We start from the raw sequence: 20,178 nt of genomic DNA on the forward strand, positions 1-20,178 counted from the left end.
ATAAGTGGGGTCTGAGGAGGGTAATGTACGCAAACCTTAACCCTACCTTGTGAGATAGAGAGGCTGTGTAAGTTCGATTGAATTGGTAGGTAGGACAATCATCTTTTCCACCTTCATGTTAATGAAACTGATAGCTCAAATTGCAGTGATGAAGGATAACATAATTGGTTTTTTTTTCCTGTTCTGAAAACTTATATCATTAACGTATAAATGGTAGAAACCTACATTGTTACAGCAGTATTGAAGCTATGATTCTGAGTTTCATGCATATTTTCTCTGTTTACACCTTGGAATGGATTGGTGCTGCTAAAACCAGCAAGCCTCGTGATCTTGAAAATTGAAAGTACTTGGTTAACCCTGTTGACAACTTCTCACTTTTCAGCATTGTATTAAAAACTTGCATCCTCTGTTGTTGGTCTCCTCAAGAAATAACGCAGGCTATTCGCAAGAACCTATTCGAGACTGAAAACTGTCAATAACTTTCTTCAAAGCTACCAAGGTCTAATGAAAGAAATTGTATATTGCTTCTAACTTAGCATCGGTTACCTGTTGAAGGGGCTTGATCAGCGCTTTGCCCTTGTAGTTGACATGAAATTTCGCCTTAGCAAGCAATCCCTACACCAAAATGAAACTTTTCAACTCTATGCTAGCTACTGCAGGTTAATACTTATTAGACGGCACAACCACTACCTAAACAGTTTAGTGAAATGATTTGGAAAACCGACTGAAATAATCTCACCTCAGTATCGAACTCTCCTGATTCAACATCAATGTTTATGTCAGTAATGGTCTTGACAAGATCAACTATCAGTCCAGGTCTGTCTGCTGTCTCTACACAGAGTAAACTGCAAAATAGAGGCATTTTACTTTTCTCTTCAAGTTGTGCACTAAATGGATCACTTAATAAGGTTGATTATTAAGTCTAGCAGTATTAGTATGTACTGATCAAAACCAAGAAACAGAAATATGACCTTACCTTCTTTCAGGACCATCGTCATAAACATGGATATGGGTCGCTATGTCCACGTCAATCTGAAAATTTTCAGCACAAACAACAAAGTAAGATTTAAGTTAAATGGTTGATATGAAAGTTAATGTAAATCAAGCCTTGGTTTCTGTATCAAATTTGTACTAGAAAGAAAGCTATAAGTCATTACTATGATGCAAAGACTAGCAGGAGCCTCGCACATTCAGAAAACAACCCCCCACTCCCACATTGACCCCCACATGATGTTCAAAATAACCAATACAGACGTGCATAATCTTGTTAATGGCGTATGCACAAATTGGAGGTGAGGAGTGAGGACAACATATGAAGGATATTAACAACCTTCTGATATGGTTGAAAAACACCAAAAGCTTCCCCCATAGCTAATCTGGAGCTAGATTCCTGCACCAGAAATTATGCAGTAAGAAGAAGCAGCTATATATGAATCCCTCAGGAGGTACCAGATCAAGCAACTGATGCTCAACAACTTATTGAAGTTCTACCGGGTGGTATTCCATCATATTATTGATGATCGTCAAACGAATTGCTTCAAGCAGCTCTGGATCATTGACCTTCCTACCCGTAGAACTAGAAACAAGTCCCAATAATGAAACAATCAGAAATTCAATCAGGGAACTAATGTTGTTAAACCCATAATAAAAGATTCATTCGAAAAAGTGTTTTCAGATATCTGGTGACTGATAGTATGCAAGGACTAAGTATAAAGAGGAACAGAAAAATCACCTAGCAGCATAAAGGAACCCACAACATGAACTTACGCTTTTGTGATGGCGAATGTGTTATGCTTCCCAGATGAATCAAGACATACATTAGCCTTGACAACATTCAGCCCAAGGTTTTTTAATGCATTCATCTGAAATACACTTTGCAAATCAAAACCAGAACAGACAGCAAATAGCACTCAACACTTGAATCATAAGAGTAACGGATTCTTACTGTGTCGAGAAGTGCCCCAAGGCGATCCCCAAAGGTAACCTCTACGATCGTTGCTTCTGGATCTGAATCCAAATCGATTACAACTTTGGGTGTTGGAACTGCAGCAGTCTCTTGTGAACTTCCATCCTGCTTGACCAGTTATTACATGAATAAAAAACAAACATCTCAATCTCAGATAAAAAATTAAATAGCAAGGAACAATTACATCAATCAGCTAATATGCTTAGATACCTCCACAGCTGTAACCGATGCTTTAGGAATAATTGTACTCCCAGAAAAAGCTAATCTGGAAAAACAAAGTAGATTGATTTCAACTGTTGCCCATCTAATACTACAGTAATTCCAAGTCCATATAATTACTAAACTTTAGGAAGTCCATAGATCTAATTCAAAAATTATCTTACTATCTCAGTTCTGAACTTATTTCACCTTACTGGTGAGCGCTCGATTCCCAATCTTGTAATCCCCTCCCGATTTCCCTTTTCTCTACCCGCAATTCAAAAAATAAAAATTGCCCTTTCCTAATTGACCAATTTATCTCACAAATTTAACCAGTCCTTGAGAAAGTACCAACTACAGAGACTTCTTTATGATCTCAATTAAAGAGTACATCATTTATCCAGCTGCATTTCAAATTTTGTGATTAGGTTAAAGGATACTAGTTGACCAAGACTCACAAATGTACTAGAAAACATTTTTAAAAATTGGGAGAAAATAGGATTCCACAATCAATAGAAAGCAAATTAACTAAAGATGAATTAAACCAAATTCAAACAAAAATGTAGCTTACCTTTTGGGTGTAATGTGCAGTTTTTGGACTGGATTCAAAGCTAAAGAGCCATTAAAGAAGCCTGGAGTTGAAATGGGTTGCTTCTCTATAAGTTTTAAACTAGTGGGCATTCCACAAGAAACCATAGCCACAGCCATTTCAGTTCAATAATATCAAGAAAGAAGAAGATGCACTAAAAAGTAGAAAATGGATTCCTATTCTAATCTTAAGATATATAGTAGACAAAAAGATATTTAAGAAAATGAAGCTATGGGGGCTAGAAAATGAAGCAGATTGCTTGTTCTAGTAATATCCGCCATTATAATGGGAAGCCACCTATTATTGACTTTATAAGTATTTATATATCAACAACTTGACAGGCACAAATCTGTGGTCCTCCTTTTGTCTTTGTTGATAAACTCAGCCGAACAGATCACTCTATTCAATCTTTCGATGGATTGGAGCTGTTATTTTAATTTATGTGACGTAATTTAATTTGACATATAAAATAGGACGAAGGAAATAGTAAATATAAAAATGTGTTAGTAAGGGTGATAATTGAACGGGTTGAATCAAATTTGAACGAATCATTATGAGTCAAGACAATAAATGGGTCAAGAGTCAAAGCGGAGTGGATAATGGATTATAGAATGGGTTAAGACCCAACTCAATTCAATTCTTACTAAGTTTTTGATTGTTTTATTTGTTCTTTTACAATAGTTTAGCACCTAATTAAATTATTTTAAAATTAAAAGTATTTTGACAACATCTCTCAAGTCAATTTGGGTTATATATCAGTTCAATATTTATTAGATTGAAATGAGTTGAGCTAGTAAATGAGGGTACGGATTGGATGAATTAAGTGGGTTGAATTTAATTTTACCATCCCTATATATTATTAATAGAGAGATTAGTTAAGATTTAAGAAGTGTGTTATTTTATGTAGAAATTAGTTATGAAAAAATTATTTCATCAACGATTCTACATAAAATAATATATAAGTTTCTTTGTAATTATTATATGTATTAGTCATGTGAATCACTATAATACATAATTCTTTTCAAATATCAATTATGATATTATTTATGCAAAATATAACTTACTCTAAACGTTATGTCCTGATTTTATTTTATTTTTTTGTCTTTTTCCCCCTCATATATAAATATAGGCTGAAAATTACTTCTACACTATATGTGTGTGTATAAAATAATAAAGCAAATAGAAGAATATTGTAGAGAAAGAAAAAAGAGAGATGATTATATTATTTTTCTTGCGGATGTAACATAATAAATATCCTTTTATTTTATTTATTATAGTGAAAGAATTATTTTATCCCAAAATAATCAACTCTTCATTTTTCTTTAAAAAATAAAAAATTAATAGACATTTATTCGAATATAAATATATTTATAACGACATGAATTTATGAAAGATAAATTGCGAAAATAATCTTAAAATTTACTTAACCTAATCCAGAACTACACCGTGGAAGTTGTTTGTGGATTAATTTGGTTCCTTCTGAGATTGTTTTCTCTCCTTAGGACTTCATTGAATTTTTCAAATTACAAATCACCTTTTACCCTCACTTTGTAAAAAATTAAAAATTAAAAATAAAATAGTGTATGATAAAATATTACAGGAATAGATTTCATGTTTTTTTTCCTTGTAAAATAAAGAAATTTTATTAATTGAAAGATTATATATCCTTAAAATGGTACCTTTAAATTCATAAAATTAGGCTAAAAAACACACGAATTAAAAAGATCGAAATACCTGATTTGAATATATACGGTAACTTAATTAATGTGAACAAGATGAAAGAAATAATAAATACATAATTGAAACAAAACAATAAGTTAAATAAATAGACAGGGTATGACCGTATGAGATCCGGTGTCAATGATTAATCGAATAAGCTTGATCTTATTGATATTAATTAGAAGTTTAGAACAATGAGTTAAAATTGTTGAAATCACTGTTAAGGCAGCATTTTTTATTTTTTTTTACTGAAATCGCTGCCAAGGCAGCTATTTTAAAAAATAAAAATAAAAATTTACTCAACGATTTTTAAGATTTTTTTTTCTTTACTAAAATCACTATAGTTGGAGCGATTTTCAATTTTTTCTTAATTTTCTGAAATAAAATCGCTGCTAATTTTAATTTTAAAAATATTTTTTTATAAAAATGCTGTCATAGCAGCGATGTCATTTTTTTTAAAAAAATCGCCAAAAATGCTGCACGGGCAGCGATCTTAAAAATTGGACAAAAACGCTGGTAGGTCAGCGATTTTGATTCGTTTGACGGAGTAACAGCGTCAGAAGAAAATCGCTACGTCAGGAACGAATTTGCCCTTTTGGTTAAAAATAATAATTAATGCACCCTTTTGAAATTTTTGACAATTTTTTGTGCTCTTCAGGCTCCGGACTCCAATGTATTGCTAGTCGGTGAATCTATATTCGAGTTACAATGAGTACATAGAAAATTAACTAATAAAACTTTATTATTCGCATAATTCGATTTCTCAAAAAATTGTATTTTCCCATGTTTGCATTTGTTAGGTAATAATTCAGAAAGATTGAAAATCTTTTAATAATGATTAAGTTCCTCCTTACTCTATTCAGTGACGATTTGATATTTGATCTCACAATTTTGAAGTTAGACGAATTTAATATTATAATATTATAATATTATACTATAATTTGTTGATTGAGATTGATGATAAATTTGTTGCCCACTATTATTGCTGAATCAGATCCAACTTGTGCTGCTATATGATACTAGTAAAGGGTAGCCCGTGCTGTGCTCGGGACTAAAAATACTACGTTAAATATTTATGTAGATATTTTATTATAATTTTTAAATAATTTGGTTATATAATTAATTATTAATTTATTTGACTAATTATTTTTTACATCCTTTTTTCAGTTAATTAGATTTATTTTATTCTATTAGAAATTGTTGACTTAAAAAGGACTATATAATTATTTTTATTAGATTAAAATTATTGATTATTTTTTAAAATTTTAATTTTGTTTACTATTACTTTATACAATTATTTAAAGATAAAAATAGTATTGAATGAAAATAATAAACTTGTATTGACTTGTTAAAATAGATAGGTGAAATAATAAAGTGAAAATCATTAATTGAAAAAAAATCTTATTAAATCGATACTAATTCTTGGAAGCACACAAGTTGACGGAGACGTGTAAGCGAAAAGGAGAAGCCCGTGCAATTATTTGAAATTTGTAATTTTTATTTGTGGCACTTTTTATTTCTTAAATACAATATTTTTTAGTAATAATATTAGCGATATAACATTAATATTAGAAGTTAAAGGTAATTTATACATAAAAAGATTGAGAAATAAAATAACCAAACGTATTACTTAGTTAATAGCAATAAAATATGATAGAATTTTGGATAATTAAACCAAAAAATTAGATTTATAACATCAGGGATATTTACTACACTTAATTAAGTCGTACTTATTTAGTATGATTTTTTTTATAATATAAAATTTAAAAACCTGCATAATTAATATATGTATAAATAATAAGAATTTATATATTATTTTATGACAGATAAAAGATGGAATAACTAAAATATAAATAAGTGATACCTAAATAATTAATTTTCATAACTTAGATTATTTTAGAAAAACTGTATTATTAATTCTAATTAACTATGAAATATCCCCTTTTAATTAACACTCAATAAGATAAATGATGACAAAACTAAAAAAATGTATTCAAGTATCAAAACCATGTGTCGTTCAGTGAGTATGCAAAATCAAAGGCTGCAAAAGGATACGTGTTGGACCCAATTTTCACAAAGAAATTGTGTTGGATTTCTTGGGGACATGGATGTCTAATACTTTTGTGTAAGATGAAAAGGTACCTATATGAAGCTTTTAAGTACAATAGCTGTAAAACGCAAATATAACATAATACCAAAAATGCCCTTAAAGCGAAGCAATCATGTTTGACAGAAAGTTGTATGCTGATTCCCATTATTATACACTAATTAAATTAAAGCAGAACAAAAGAAATATTTTTTAATTTTTTTTCCAAAACACAACGTGTCTACTTTAGCATGAAGTCTTGAATTTAAAACTAAAAGTCATAGCTAAAACGGATTCCATAATTTCGAAAAAATTATACAGTAATTAAATTAGAGTAAAACAAAAGAAATAAATAATTTTCTATTTTTTTCCCGAAACACCCTGAAGCAGGAACGTCGATTTTAAAAGTTTTAGCTAAAAAGGATCCATAATTTCCAAAAAATTATACACTAATTAAATTAAAGTAGAACAAACGAAATAATTTTTTAATTTTTTTTTCAGAAGACGCTGAGCAGGCACGTCGACGGAGCGGTGCCTGCTTCAGCACCAACTATCAGAAAACGCTGAAGCAGGCATGTCGACGGAAAGGTGCTTGCTTCAGCACTAACTGTCTCCTATATAATAAGAGAATTTTATGACTATCCACGTACATATGTGATTTGATTTTTATTTTATGCAAAACCATATATATAAAATTGAAGGATTGATAATAATTATGAAACCATAAAGTAATCAGAAGTTATTACTTATTATATTAAACTTGAATATATTGTCATTGATATAGAAATAAACTCTCCAAGCCTAGTAATTAGACTTGAATTTTAACTTTATTTGAAAATTAATCTATATATAATCACTTATCAATAGTACTCCCTCCGTCCCTATTTACTTGTCCATATTTCCTTTTTTGGTTGTCCCTATTTAGTTGTCAATTTTGACAAATCAAGAAAGGACAACAAATTTTTTCCTATTATACCCTTATTTACACTTCTTGAAAATTGTAAAAGTGTATGTTGTTTCCCTCCAATTTATTTCACTTGAATTCAAATAAGTGGTTGTAATTTTGAAGTGAAAAGTTGTCATAAGGGTAAAATTGTAACTTCACTGTGCTAATCATTATTGCCTTAATCTGTGTGTCATTTCTAAAGTGGACAACTAAAAAGGGACGGAGGGAGTATTTTTTAAGGCATTTAGCTGACAAATAAAGTAGGCATGTCCCGAATAAGTAATTAAATATATTGTTTTAATTAATTATTTTTGTATTAATTTCACTTTAAAGGAGAATTTAAGGATGTCAAATTTCAAATCAGTATAAAAAAACACTAATTGGAAACATACAATTTTTTACATATAAAACCTTTCTTGGCATGTTTACATATAAAACCTAGGCCGAATTGTTAGTTTAGCATTAATAGTTATCATCCGTAATAATCTAGATTACTAGCAGCAAAATTAGTTCAAGGAAATTTTAATTAGATTACATGTCTGCAAATATATTTCTAATTTTTTTTGACATATTTTCAATTGGACATATAAATCACATTTGAAAAAAAAGTTACTGTTTGACCCTCTTAGCAAGGGAGTATAAAGATTTTTTCGCACCATTAGACTCGAGTAATTTGAATAAAAATAAGTGACATTAACTTTAAAACAAACCTTAAATTTATTTAATAAAATTTCTTATATATTTTGTGTATGTTCTCGTAATTTCTTAAAATATATGGCAGGCAGTTAATTATATCTCACTATTTATTTTTTTCAATTATCAATCTAATCTTTTGTAAGACTTTAATATACATGTATAAATTATTGTACGTCAAATAACGTTTAAAGTGTTTATATCTTGGATAAATTTTTATTGATTATAGTTTTGAAACTTTTTTCAATTAAGTTATTGTTATATAAACTATTAAAATATTTTATTTATAAGTAATAGAAATATTTCAAAATAGAAATAAGACTTCACTTGATTGATTGATTATGTCAATAAAAGTATCACCATTTACATGTATAGTATCTCCGATTACTTTTAATTCTACATAGATCTGAATCATACAATATTCACCATTTACATGTAAGTATCTCCGATTACTTTTAATTCTAAATAGATCTAAATCATACGATATTATATACCATGATTGTTTTGCTTTTGAATTTGACATTCAAAATGAAAACATGTCTTTCTAATTAATTTGAGATTCAAAGTTATTGACTGTAATATCCTAATTGTGAGTGTTTAAAGAAGATGGGCTTCCTAATTGTGAGTGTTCATCAAATAATTACAGACGTAGCACATATGGCTCCAACATCAGTCTGTCAAGCATATTTGCAACATCCCATTATAAAACATACTTAAATGTGCATTTTTCATATCTCACTCACATTTATCTATTTTATCAATATTTTTTGTTTCTTTCAATATTTATATTATAACTTTTAATTCTTGCATTTTTTTGCAAATATGTTTGGAAGGTCTATTGAAATAACCTTTCTATTTCATAAAGTGGAGATAAGCTTTGCGTACATTCTATTCTCTCTAAATTTCACTTGTGGAAATATATTGAATATGTTATTGACTAATTTTTATTGTTATAATATCACGTTATTATTATCTATGAAAAGTAGTTCACAAGCACATGTTTCAGGTAAAGTTGTCCTTCAAAAATGATTTGTTATTTGGGATTCAAACATGAAATCTGCATATCATGATTATTATTGTGACTTAACGTCGTTAAAGGGACGTAAATTGTTACTTTTCACCAGATAATGTCTAATATTCCTTCTTTCGTACAATATTTTAATAATTCTAGGACGACTAGACTTTTAAATTAAAGAGAGAGTTCAACTTGGTATCATTATATGTTGATTATTCTATCCTAATATAATTTCCAACTCTAATTAATTCCTCTTATTTCAATTGAATATTGATACACCTTAGTATAAGATGGCACTAGTTATGGTCTGTGCAATTGATGGAAATAACATTATTCAGATGTTACGCAGGGCGGCTCAACGTAATCGGAGGCCTAAAGTGAAATCTTAATTAGAGGCCTAAAATCTAAATAAACTTCACATGCATTTATTTAAAATTTAGTTTTCTTACATTTTTAAATGCAAAGTATTACTTAATATTTTTTTATATATAAATGATTTATTCGATTTCTTTTTCAATTATTAGTTTTAAATAAGATTTATCAATTCAACGTTGAAAATATAATTTTACTCGGGCAATCATTATATGAATTGTTAACATGGTTCTACAAGTAATAAGTCGACAAATTTCAAATAAGTATAAGAGTTAGAACCATAGCTTTGATGAAGTTGATAATTTGGCTACCCCACATTTTACTATGGTTGTTGTAATGCTTGAAAGTCTAAGAAGAAATGGAAAAAGAATTTACAATTCACTTTGTTAAATACTTTTCAACTATTAATTGATATTTTTGACAGAATATTACTCTAACTTATCAAAAATTATATAAAAAAAAAAGAGTGTAAAAGGAGTTAAAAAGAATAAAGTAATGTGAGTATTAGTGGAGAGAGTGTAAGAAATAAGACAATATTTTCTTAATTTCTTCTACTTGAATGAGGTTGAAGAGAATAAAATAATAATTTTAAATTTATACTTTTTATCATAAATATTAATATTTTTTCTATAAAAAATTAACACATAATTTATTCTTGGTAAAAAATTGAGTCCCCCTAAAATTGGGGGCCTAAGGCCAATGCCTTATTAAAGTATGCATAGAGCCGGCCCTGATGTTACGTACTCCTTTTTTTTTAAAAAAAAAAAGCGAGAATTTGCAATCACTGTTTTTTTTGGTCTGAATGATAAATCTTGGTTCAGTATTATAATTCATAAATCACATAAAAGAGATAAATTACATTAGATTAAGCTTTGTGCATTCGATTGAAAAAAAAGTTTTTTACCTTTTTTTTATTCTCCTTTCCTTTCTAACTGTGATTTTTTAGTTTTCAAAATATCTGGGCCAATTTCCTTTTTAGTAAAAAAAAAAAAATCCTTTTTAAATAAGAGAAAATTGTATGAAATAGCAAACTATTAATTCAAATTAAATGCTCATAGTTTATTTTAATTGTAATTCGCAATAAATATCCCATTTTTTTGTCATCTGATTCGGTATACAATTAGCCATTTTCGGTATACAATTAGTCATTTTATACATTTCGGTATAAAATGCGTTTGTGTTTGTATAAAGCGAGAGAAAAAGTGTATATATAAATACAAATACATATATTTTCGTCCTATACACTTATAATTATACAATACAGATCTTATTATATAAATTACAATGTATAAATGAATTTATACAAAACTGAACAATTTATATAAAAATTGAATGTTTCTAACGAACCACACAAATCAAAAGCTCCATAGCAAATATAAAAATTTGTTATGCAAACTACTGCTACAACACACAATATGATTTTTATGTTTGCTATATGTGAAAGTTGCTCTTTAAAGAATCATTTCTAAAGCGATTTGGCCCAATTGATTTTGTTGTCTTCTACAAATTCGTTTTTTATTATATGTTTTTTAATAAAAGATTTTATATTTTACATTTAAAAGATTTCAAATAACGCATACGAAAACCAAAAAAAATAAAATATTCCCTCCTTTCTCTCTAAGATGAGTTCAATAATTGAAGTGCAAAAGTCTAAGCTATCAAGAAATAATAAATTTGCCCGATCTTTGTCTCTTTTCCTTTTTTAAATGAGTTGCCTTTTTCTAAAAAAGTTCATAGAAATGATTGTAAGCACAATATTATATTTTATATACTCCTTTCGTCTCTTTTTATATGTCATCTCTTTTAGTAATAATTGGTTCATAATACTTGTCATTTCATAAAATTAATACATAAATTATCATATTGTTCTTTTTTTACCCTTGTGAGTTATTAGCCTTGAAAATATACATTTGACCAACTTAGAAAAGCTAAGTAAGTGATTCATGTTCATTGGTTAAATTAATTAATCAAAATAAATTAATTCATATTCATTGATTAAAAACTTGAGTTTCAAAAAAATTAAATAAGGATAAAAGGGTAAAGTTACATCATTTCTAAATGCAAATGCAAAGTAAAAATGTGACATATAAAAACGGACGGAGGGAGTGATAAATAGATCTGAAAATATTTCAAATTTCATAGCAAGAAAAATCAATTAGTTACACATTTAATAATACCATATCATTATTACTTTCAGTAAACTTGACCTTTCTTTCAGATTAGTTGGCACTACTAAACGAGTTCCTTTTTAAAAAAAAAACGTAGTTCGTATACGAAGATATGCAAGGTAAACAGAATGCGTCGTATATGTATAATAAAAATTAAAGTGAAAACTGTCAAATTTATCTTTTAACTGAATAAAAGAATTACACTAAATATATTATTGTTGTCATAGCAAAATCCATGATCAACTCAACAAGATTGAGGGCCTAAAGCCAAACCTTAAAGAGAGGCCCTAATATATTTTTTTAATTCTTTTTTAAAGAAAAAATAATAATCATGTATACATTTATTTAAAATCTATTTTTCTAGTATTTTTAGATGTGAAATCATTAATTACTGTTTTCTAATCAATTTGTTTTAGTAATTCCTTTTCAATTGATAATATAGCTAATGCATTCAATCTCACATTGTTGATCTTAGAATAAATTTTATCAATTTAATTTCGAAAAACTTGATGCCCCGCCCAAGAGAGAGACCCAAGTCCTAGTAGCCCTGCCAAATGGTGATTCGAAGAGAAATGGTTCATTACACAAAATAAAAAGCTTTTTTTACGAGGTACAAATAGAAATTCCTCTTTATTTGATTTGTTACGAAATCGACCATCCTGGCGAGCTCTAATATGATCCGATTTATAAGTAAGCATCTCTTGTAAAATATGAGCAACTTTTAGAAATCCGATCGGTGTAAACATGATATAAATTTTTCCAGGCATGCAATAGTTACAGGAATTGTTAACATTATTCTATAAGCAATATATGTATTAGGAAAAGAATCAAGTCTTTTTATTTGATTGAGTATTTCCATTAAATCATTATCTTCTACTTGTATTATTTCTCTTAATAATAACTAATGCGAGAATATATATACTTACTAACTAAGAATATCAACAATAACAAAAGGTCAAGAAAAAATTATAAAATAAAACCTGGCTCACGAATTTGATAAGTTGATATAACAATATTGAAATAGAGTTGCGTTCAATAATTGCTTGTTGCACTTCTTAAGATTTTGAAGAAGACACTCAAAAGCAAATTTTGTTCTTTTTTAACTTGTAAGCAACAGTAAATCATTTTTTTAGGAGAGAGTTCAATATTAAGAATAAAAATAATAAAATAGAGAATAAAAAAGATAAGTATAAGGTAAATAATAATATAAGGTCAAATTTTTAGGAGATAAATAAGAAAACATAATTTCCCACCTAAAGAAATTATTTTCAAAAAATGTTTCATTCTCTTAGAAAAGTGGGGAAAACTAACGGTTATTTTTTATTTTTATTTTTATACTTCTTACATGTTTTTTTTTTAAAATTTAAAAATACATATAATTTTAAGTAATATATATAAGTATTTTTTTTAAAAATCAGGATCCCCAAAAATATGAGGCCCCTAAGCGATGACTTTAGTGGCCTAATGGTTAAGACGGCCCTGGCCAAATCACACATGATGTTCGATGTAAAGATGAATAGAACATCAATTGTAAAAAAGTGATAAAATTTATATAGAAAAAAATATTCATAAATTCATTAATTTCATAAAAATGGGTTAATTTTTTATAATATTATTGTCGGTTAAGATTAGGGGTGTTCACGGGTTGGTTTGGATCGGTTATTGGTCAAAACCAAACCCAAACCAACTTAATCGGTTTTAAAATTATCAAAACCAAACCAAACCAAATATAATATATCGATTTCGGTTTGGTTTGGTTTGGTTATTCGGTTATTAACCATACACAAAAATAAAAGAAACAATTCATTTAAAATTGTGAAAAAAGTGACAACAATTCATGCAAAACGAAAAATAGTTAGAATGACTTAAATTACTGAACTTTCGATCACTAAATTTACTATCAATAAAGCTTAAAAATTCACTATATTGGCCTAGAAGGAAGAGACAATAACGTTTTTAGTCCCACAAAGAATTGTGATAGACACTCATATACATGAAATCAATAAGATAAATGTTTCATCTTGGGCATTTTTTCTTTCAATAAGTAAATTATAAAGAAATTTTAATGAAAATATGTATAAGATCTTTAAAATTGTTTATAAAAACAATATATTAAGTATGTATATTAATAAAATATATGTATATAATTCATCGGTTTGATTCGGTTATTTCTTAGATTTTTTTTTGAATAAAACCATAACCAAACCAAATACTATCGGTTTTCAAAAATCTAAAACCAAACCAAACCAAACCCAAATAAAATCGATTTTATTTTATCGATTTGATTTGGTTTTTCGGTTTGGATCGATTTTTATCCAACCGTGAACACCCCTAGTTAAGATTTTAAAAAATCGCTTTTAAGAAGACAGAAATCTAGAAAAGGTAAAGAGCAATTAACTCGTTTTTTCCTATTCACCACATGCATTGGTGGTTCAATTATTATTACTTGAAGTAGGTGAAATTATAAAAATAATCGAGAGATTACCACCACTTCGACTGATGCGGACGCGGTTCTCTCCACACTGAGAAATAATACTAAAAGAATTGATTTTGTAGTCTTTTACAAATTGATTTTAAATTTTATGTGTTTTTAGAATAAAAGAACTTTACATTTGACATATAAGACATCTCAAATAATATATATGAGGTCTCTGAAAAAATCATTTTTTATTTTAAAATTGTATAAGTGACCATAAAAAAATTATTTCCTCCTTTCTTTCTACGATGAGTTTAATTATTGAAGTGCACAAGCATAAGCTATAAAGAAACAACAAATTAATTAGTCCCGTCTTTATCTTTTTTCCTTTTTAAATGAGCTACCTTTTCTAAAAGTACATAGAAATAATTGTAATCACAATATGACAAATGTCATAATGCAAGAGGAATCAATTAGGTATACATATACTTATAGCACCATATATATAAAGTGGGACATAAAAAATATTACTATCATTATTTTATTTATTACTTTTGGTAAACTAAACCTTTCTTTTAGATTAGTTGCCACTACTAAAAGTTTTTTTTTTTTTTGAAAAAAATAATTGTGAAAGAAAGTAGTAATAAAAGTGGTGCCAAATAAAGTTGTACGGAGTAGTTTGTATACATAGAGATGCAACGAAATCATAGAATGCGTCATATATATGTAAAAAAAGGTATGAGGTGATAAAAGCGAAAATGGTTAAATTTATCTTTTCACCAAATAACACTTGAGAAAATTACATTGAATATGTGATTATTATCGTGGTTTAAATTTAACTTTGCGGACATTGCCAAATCACACCTGATGTTCAATGTATAGACAGGGGCGGACCTAGAGTCTTCCGAGGGGACCCGAACCCCCTCGACAAAAAATTACGTTGTATATTTAAGGTATTTTAAAGAATTTTTATGTTTATATATTGATTTTGAACCTCCTGAATATAAGATTAGAGGTTGGTTTAGTGGTTGAGGAGTTCAAACCTCAAATCTTAAGCACTGCTCTTTTTTTTCGAACTCCCTTAATGAAAATCCTGGATCCGCCACTGTGTATAGATGCATAGAACATCAATTGTAATAATTAAAGTGATAAAATTATATATAATTTTTTCCCCATAAAATTCATTAATTTCATAAAAACGGATTAATTCTTTTATATAATATTGTCGGTTAAGATTAAAAAAATCACAGAAATTTAGAAATCTAAAAAGCAATTAACCCGTTTATTTTCTATTCATGACAAGCATTGGTGGTTCAATTATTGTTACTTGAAGTAGGTGAAATTTATAAAAATAATTGAGAGATTAAACACACTGAGAAATGATACTAAAATAATTGCTTTTCTATTATTTTAATCTGAAATAGCTAAAATTAATGCCCAAGTTTTTTCCATAAAACTTTTTTTTTTAATTTGGAAAAACTTGACTATGCATGAGGGTCCTATCTCGTCATGTTATGTCGAGGTAAGATGTCATGTCGGATTTCAACTTGCAAAGAAACCCAAAAAAATATGTTATAACTCTTTTTGCTTTAAAATAGGGAAAATGCATAGATTTACGCCGAACTTGTCCTGAAAAGTCAGTTATACGCTTAAACTATCACAATGACCTATTGCACACCTTTAATACTCAAAAGTAAATTTATTACTACCCTGAGACGTGTAATATCACTCTCACATTATATGGTGTATTACACTTGCTGCCACATCAGCGCTACATCAGCGTCATGCCATAAATTATAATTTTTTGTTTTGTTTTCTTTATTAATTAACTTTTCTTTTGTTAACTATATTTTACTCTAATTAATTCCTAATTAATTATTTTAATTCTCTAATAATTATATCTTCTTCATCACTAAATCCCACCAATTTCAATTCTCATTTCATCGAAAAAATCATATCTAACCACCTTCACTATTGATTTTGTTCTTCACCACCACTATATCACCTTCAATTTTTATTCTTCTCGTCACCCAACACCAAAATATCACCACCACCATTATTAAATATCGATTTTTTTTCTTCATCACCATCTTCAATTACCTCTTTTAATTTTTGTCACCCACCACCCATCATCACCAAACCCATAAAGTTTCTATCACCACTAAACCCAAAAATTGATCAACAACAAAAAAATTCTTGAACAAAGTAAAAAAAAATGACAAAGATAGAAACAATCAACCGAAATTTTTCTAGATAAAATACAATTATAAATTAACAAATCTATGAGAATTAACCTAATTGAGAATTAAAAAAATTATGTTTTAAGATTGTGATAAAAAAATTAAAGAAGTGTGATGAAAATAAAGAATGAAGAAGAGGACAATGGGTGGGTTGTGAAGAAGAAGATGGGTGGGGGTGGGGTGGGGGTGGAAAAGAGGATTCTAACTCTTTTTTTCCACTTTAATTTCAAACTGACGCGCCTATTTTTTATTTTTGTTTTATTTTTTTGCCACATCAATTTTAGGGGTACGAAAATTCACTTTTGAGTAGTATAAGTGTGTAATAGGTCACTATGATAATTTAAGCGTGCAACTGACTTTTCGGGACAACTTTAAGGGGAAATTGATGCCTTTTCCCTTTAAAATAAGATACATTAAAGTTCAAATTCAATTCATCATATATAGGTTCTGAAATTGTAACCAATGCATAATACTTGACATGTGCTTTATGGACGTATGTACATGACATAAATAAATGAATATATACTTTATTCTTGACGACAGTGTAAAGAATACTTTATATACTAACACTACACATATCATCAAGTTATAGATCACCATTATCATAACTTTCAATTGATATATAAAACTTAAAACTTTATTGCATCACTCACACAAGCGCATATACTTGCGTCATAGATGATGCTTCCTTAATTTTACCATGAAAGAGAAACTGCGACAAGTAGAATTAAGAGAAGTGATGGATGTTATAAGTACTAATTTTTTGGTACGGATTTGCCTTTATTAAGCACTACTTTACCCCAATATAGATTTTTTCGGTACGAATCCAAATTTAGAGTCGAATTCGAATTTAGTCGAGCTCCAATGTGAGTATCGAATATCAAATGAAAAAGAGAAAAAAAAAACACTTTATTTGGTTACCTAAAATTTCCCTTTGTCACAACTCACAACATCCATCCCTTTCTCTTAATTCAAACATACATGGCTATATGCAAAGCTTTTATCTTCTTTTCTCATCCATATATATATATATATATATATATATGGTACATACACCTCCAGTTTTGCTCATTAATTTCTTCATTCCCCAAAATTCTGTTAGTCATCAAAATGCAAAATCCAGAAGATCACCACTCTGACAGGGAGCTTAGTAGTCCCTCAAACACCACCAAATCTAACGATGACAAGTATGGCGAAATCACCCTTGATATCCGTGATGACACCATGGCAGTCCACAGTGTCAAAAATGCCACTAAGACTAAAGCAGAGGAAGCAGAGATTGAGGCACTGGAAAAAAGCCTGCAGAAGAAGTGCAGCTTTGGGGCCACAATCGTCAGAAATGTTTCGATGAGGATGCGGTTGCCTTCTTTCAATAGACAACCGCATCCTCCTCAGATATTTGATAGGAGTTCAACAGCAGCTCAGAATGCTCTCAAAGGCTTCAAATTTATCAGTAAGACTGATGGTGGTTCTGGATGGGACACCGTCCAACAGCGCTTCGACGAGCTTACTGCCATCTCAGATAGCTTACTGCCTCGGGGGAAATTTGGAGAATGCATAGGTAAAAGAACCCAGTTTAACTTCTATTATGCACCGACCGTCTATAAGTACTTCACATAATTAAGTTACCTAAAATCATGTACTATTGAACACATAGAGTAACTAATTATTCGTGGGATTTCACTGAATATGTTGTTGATTTTCAATGATAGGTATGAACAGGGAATCTGAGGGATTTGCACTAGAGCTTTTTGACGCGTTAGCTCGGAGGAGAAATATAACAAGTGGTTGCATCAGCAAAGAACAGCTCAAAGAGTTTTGGGACCAAATTGCTAACCAAGACTTTGATTCCCGGCTTCGAACCTTTTTTGACATGTAAGTATTAAAATATTATCATTACGTCTTTTGCTCGAGTAGTTGTTCAATCAAATCAATTAATTTTTGGATTCTGATTTTTGTGAGGGATGTAATGCAGGGTTGATAAAGATGCAGATGGTAGACTTACAGAAGAAGAAGTTAGAGAGGTATTTGGGATTCCATATATTTATCTATCTTATCTAGTAGTACAATGATCTTTTGGGTGTGCGAATAAACTTCCACATAAAAAGTTGAAAAAACAAATCTATCCTGGCAGATTATTTGCCTAAGTGCATCAGCTAACAAGCTGTCAAATATCCAAAAACAAGCTGCAGAATGCGCAGCGTTGATCATGGAAGAGTTGGATCGCGAACACAAAGGATACATCATGGTTAGACTAGTTTTATTTCATGTTCAAAGATCTCAATTTGAAAATAAATCATTTCAACTATCTATCATCTGATTTGATTCGACAGCTTGAGAACTTGGAAATGCTTTTATTACAAGCCCCAATTCAATCAGATGGAGGAAAAGGCTTGAATAGGAACTTAAGTCATATGCTAAGCATGAAGCTTAAGCCAACAGTGGAGACAAATCCCATAAAAAGATGGTATAACAATTTAAAGTACTTTTTGTTAGACAATTGGCGAAGAGTTTGGGTACTGTTATTATGGATTGGTGTCATGGCTGGCTTATTTGCTTACAAGTATGTCCAGTACAAAAACAAAGCAGCATTTGATGTCATGGGTCATTGTGTTTGTGTGGCGAAAGGGGCTGCCGAGGTAGTTAAGCTAAACATGGCACTGATTTTACTCCCAGTCTGCAGAAACACTATCACTTGGCTTCGAAACAAGACTAAATTAGGTGGTGCTGTTCCCTTTGATGATAACATCAATTTTCACAAAGTAAGCTGTTCTTCTTTTCTCTTCTTCCAATTTTAAGCTGATTGTCACCTTGCTAGGAGGTGCAAGGCGATTCATTGTGTATATGGTCAAAATCATTATTTTTTATGTATATTTAGTGCACTTTGAATCCCTTGACTTCTGTATGTGTTTACTTCTTTATGTTTTGATACCACTCAATGAAAATCCTGGTTCTGCCACTGGATTGAAGCTGATTATGTGTACAAGCTTACACAAGAAAAACTAGCCATGGAATAATTGTTGTTTTTATCTGAAATTTTGTATTAAGTACCGGATTGTTTCTCTCCCTTTGTATAGATGGTGGCAGGGGCAATTGCAGTTGGTGTTGGAATACACGTACTTGCTCATATGACTTGTGATTTTCCTCGGCTTCTAAATGCTAGCCCGGAAAAGTATAAACCAATGGAACCATACTTTGGAGATCAACCAAGAAACTATTGGCATTTTGTGAAGGGAGTGGAAGGAGTGTCCGGGATCATAATGGTGGTTTTGATGTCAATAGCTTTCACTCTAGCAAGCCAACGATTTAGAAGGAACAAAATTCGTTTACCAAGACCATTGAACAAGCTCACCGGTTTCAATGCCTTTTGGTACTCCCACCACCTCTTTGTCATTGTCTATTCTCTCCTCATAGTCCATGGTATCGAGCTTTACTTAACCAAAGAATGGTACAAGAAGACGGTTAGTCTACTCATCTTTGAATTTACATTTGTGAAATCAACAATAATTTCTTAATGAGTTTAACTTTTATACACTCACAACTATTAGATCAACTTACAATGCGAGCGTATACAAGTTAAATTCTTTTTTATAGTAATAACTACTAAAGAATGGGATCGGACTAATTTTAATTTCCTACTGGCAGACATGGATGTACTTAGCTATACCAATCATACTTTATTCTGGTGAAAGATTACTAAGGGCATTCAGGTCAAGCGTCAAGGATGTTAAAATATTGAAAGTAAGTTGAGTCCAAATCTATACATATAA

General features: G+C 29.6%; 2 protein-coding genes across 4 annotated transcripts in view; one reads left to right on the plus strand and one right to left on the minus strand.

Annotated features, from left to right (window-relative positions):
- Positions 1-24: 24 nt before the first annotated feature.
- On the minus strand, positions 25-3,053 carry LOC102584926 (ACT domain-containing protein DS12, chloroplastic-like). 2 transcript variants are annotated; one of them, XM_006366217.2, is made up of 10 exons: positions 2,736-3,053; positions 2,177-2,231; positions 1,946-2,071; positions 1,768-1,862; positions 1,492-1,576; positions 1,331-1,390; positions 977-1,032; positions 740-845; positions 547-615; positions 25-452 (listed from the first exon to the last, which is right to left on the minus strand). In XM_006366217.2, exons 1-10 carry the CDS (start codon positions 2,870-2,872, stop codon positions 390-392), a joined length of 852 nt encoding a protein of 283 aa, XP_006366279.1. In that variant the 5' UTR covers positions 2,873-3,053; the 3' UTR covers positions 25-389. The 2 variants fall into 2 exon arrangements, with proteins under 2 accessions (XP_006366279.1, XP_006366278.1); XM_006366216.2 differs by having other exon boundaries at positions 1,946-2,074.
- A 14,307-nt stretch (positions 3,054-17,360) lies between these two features.
- The window catches only part of LOC102586476 (respiratory burst oxidase homolog protein D), a gene marked incomplete in the record, with an annotated part of 6,401 nt that continues 3,583 nt past the window's right edge, over positions 17,361-20,178 (plus strand). The window contains 7 exon segments of one of the 2 annotated variants that reach the window (XM_015304804.1): positions 17,361-17,969; positions 18,121-18,283; positions 18,384-18,432; positions 18,543-18,656; positions 18,742-19,170; positions 19,486-19,869; positions 20,054-20,149. In XM_015304804.1, coding sequence (XP_015160290.1) covers positions 17,390-17,969; positions 18,121-18,283; positions 18,384-18,432; positions 18,543-18,656; positions 18,742-19,170; positions 19,486-19,869; positions 20,054-20,149 — 1,815 coding nt within the window. 2 annotated transcript variants of the gene reach the window in all.

The sequence above is a fragment of the Solanum tuberosum genome, unplaced genomic scaffold (genome assembly GCF_000226075.1).
Source record: "Solanum tuberosum cultivar DM 1-3 516 R44 unplaced genomic scaffold, SolTub_3.0 scf00578, whole genome shotgun sequence".
Lineage (NCBI taxonomy): Eukaryota > Viridiplantae > Streptophyta > Magnoliopsida > Solanales > Solanaceae > Solanum > Solanum tuberosum.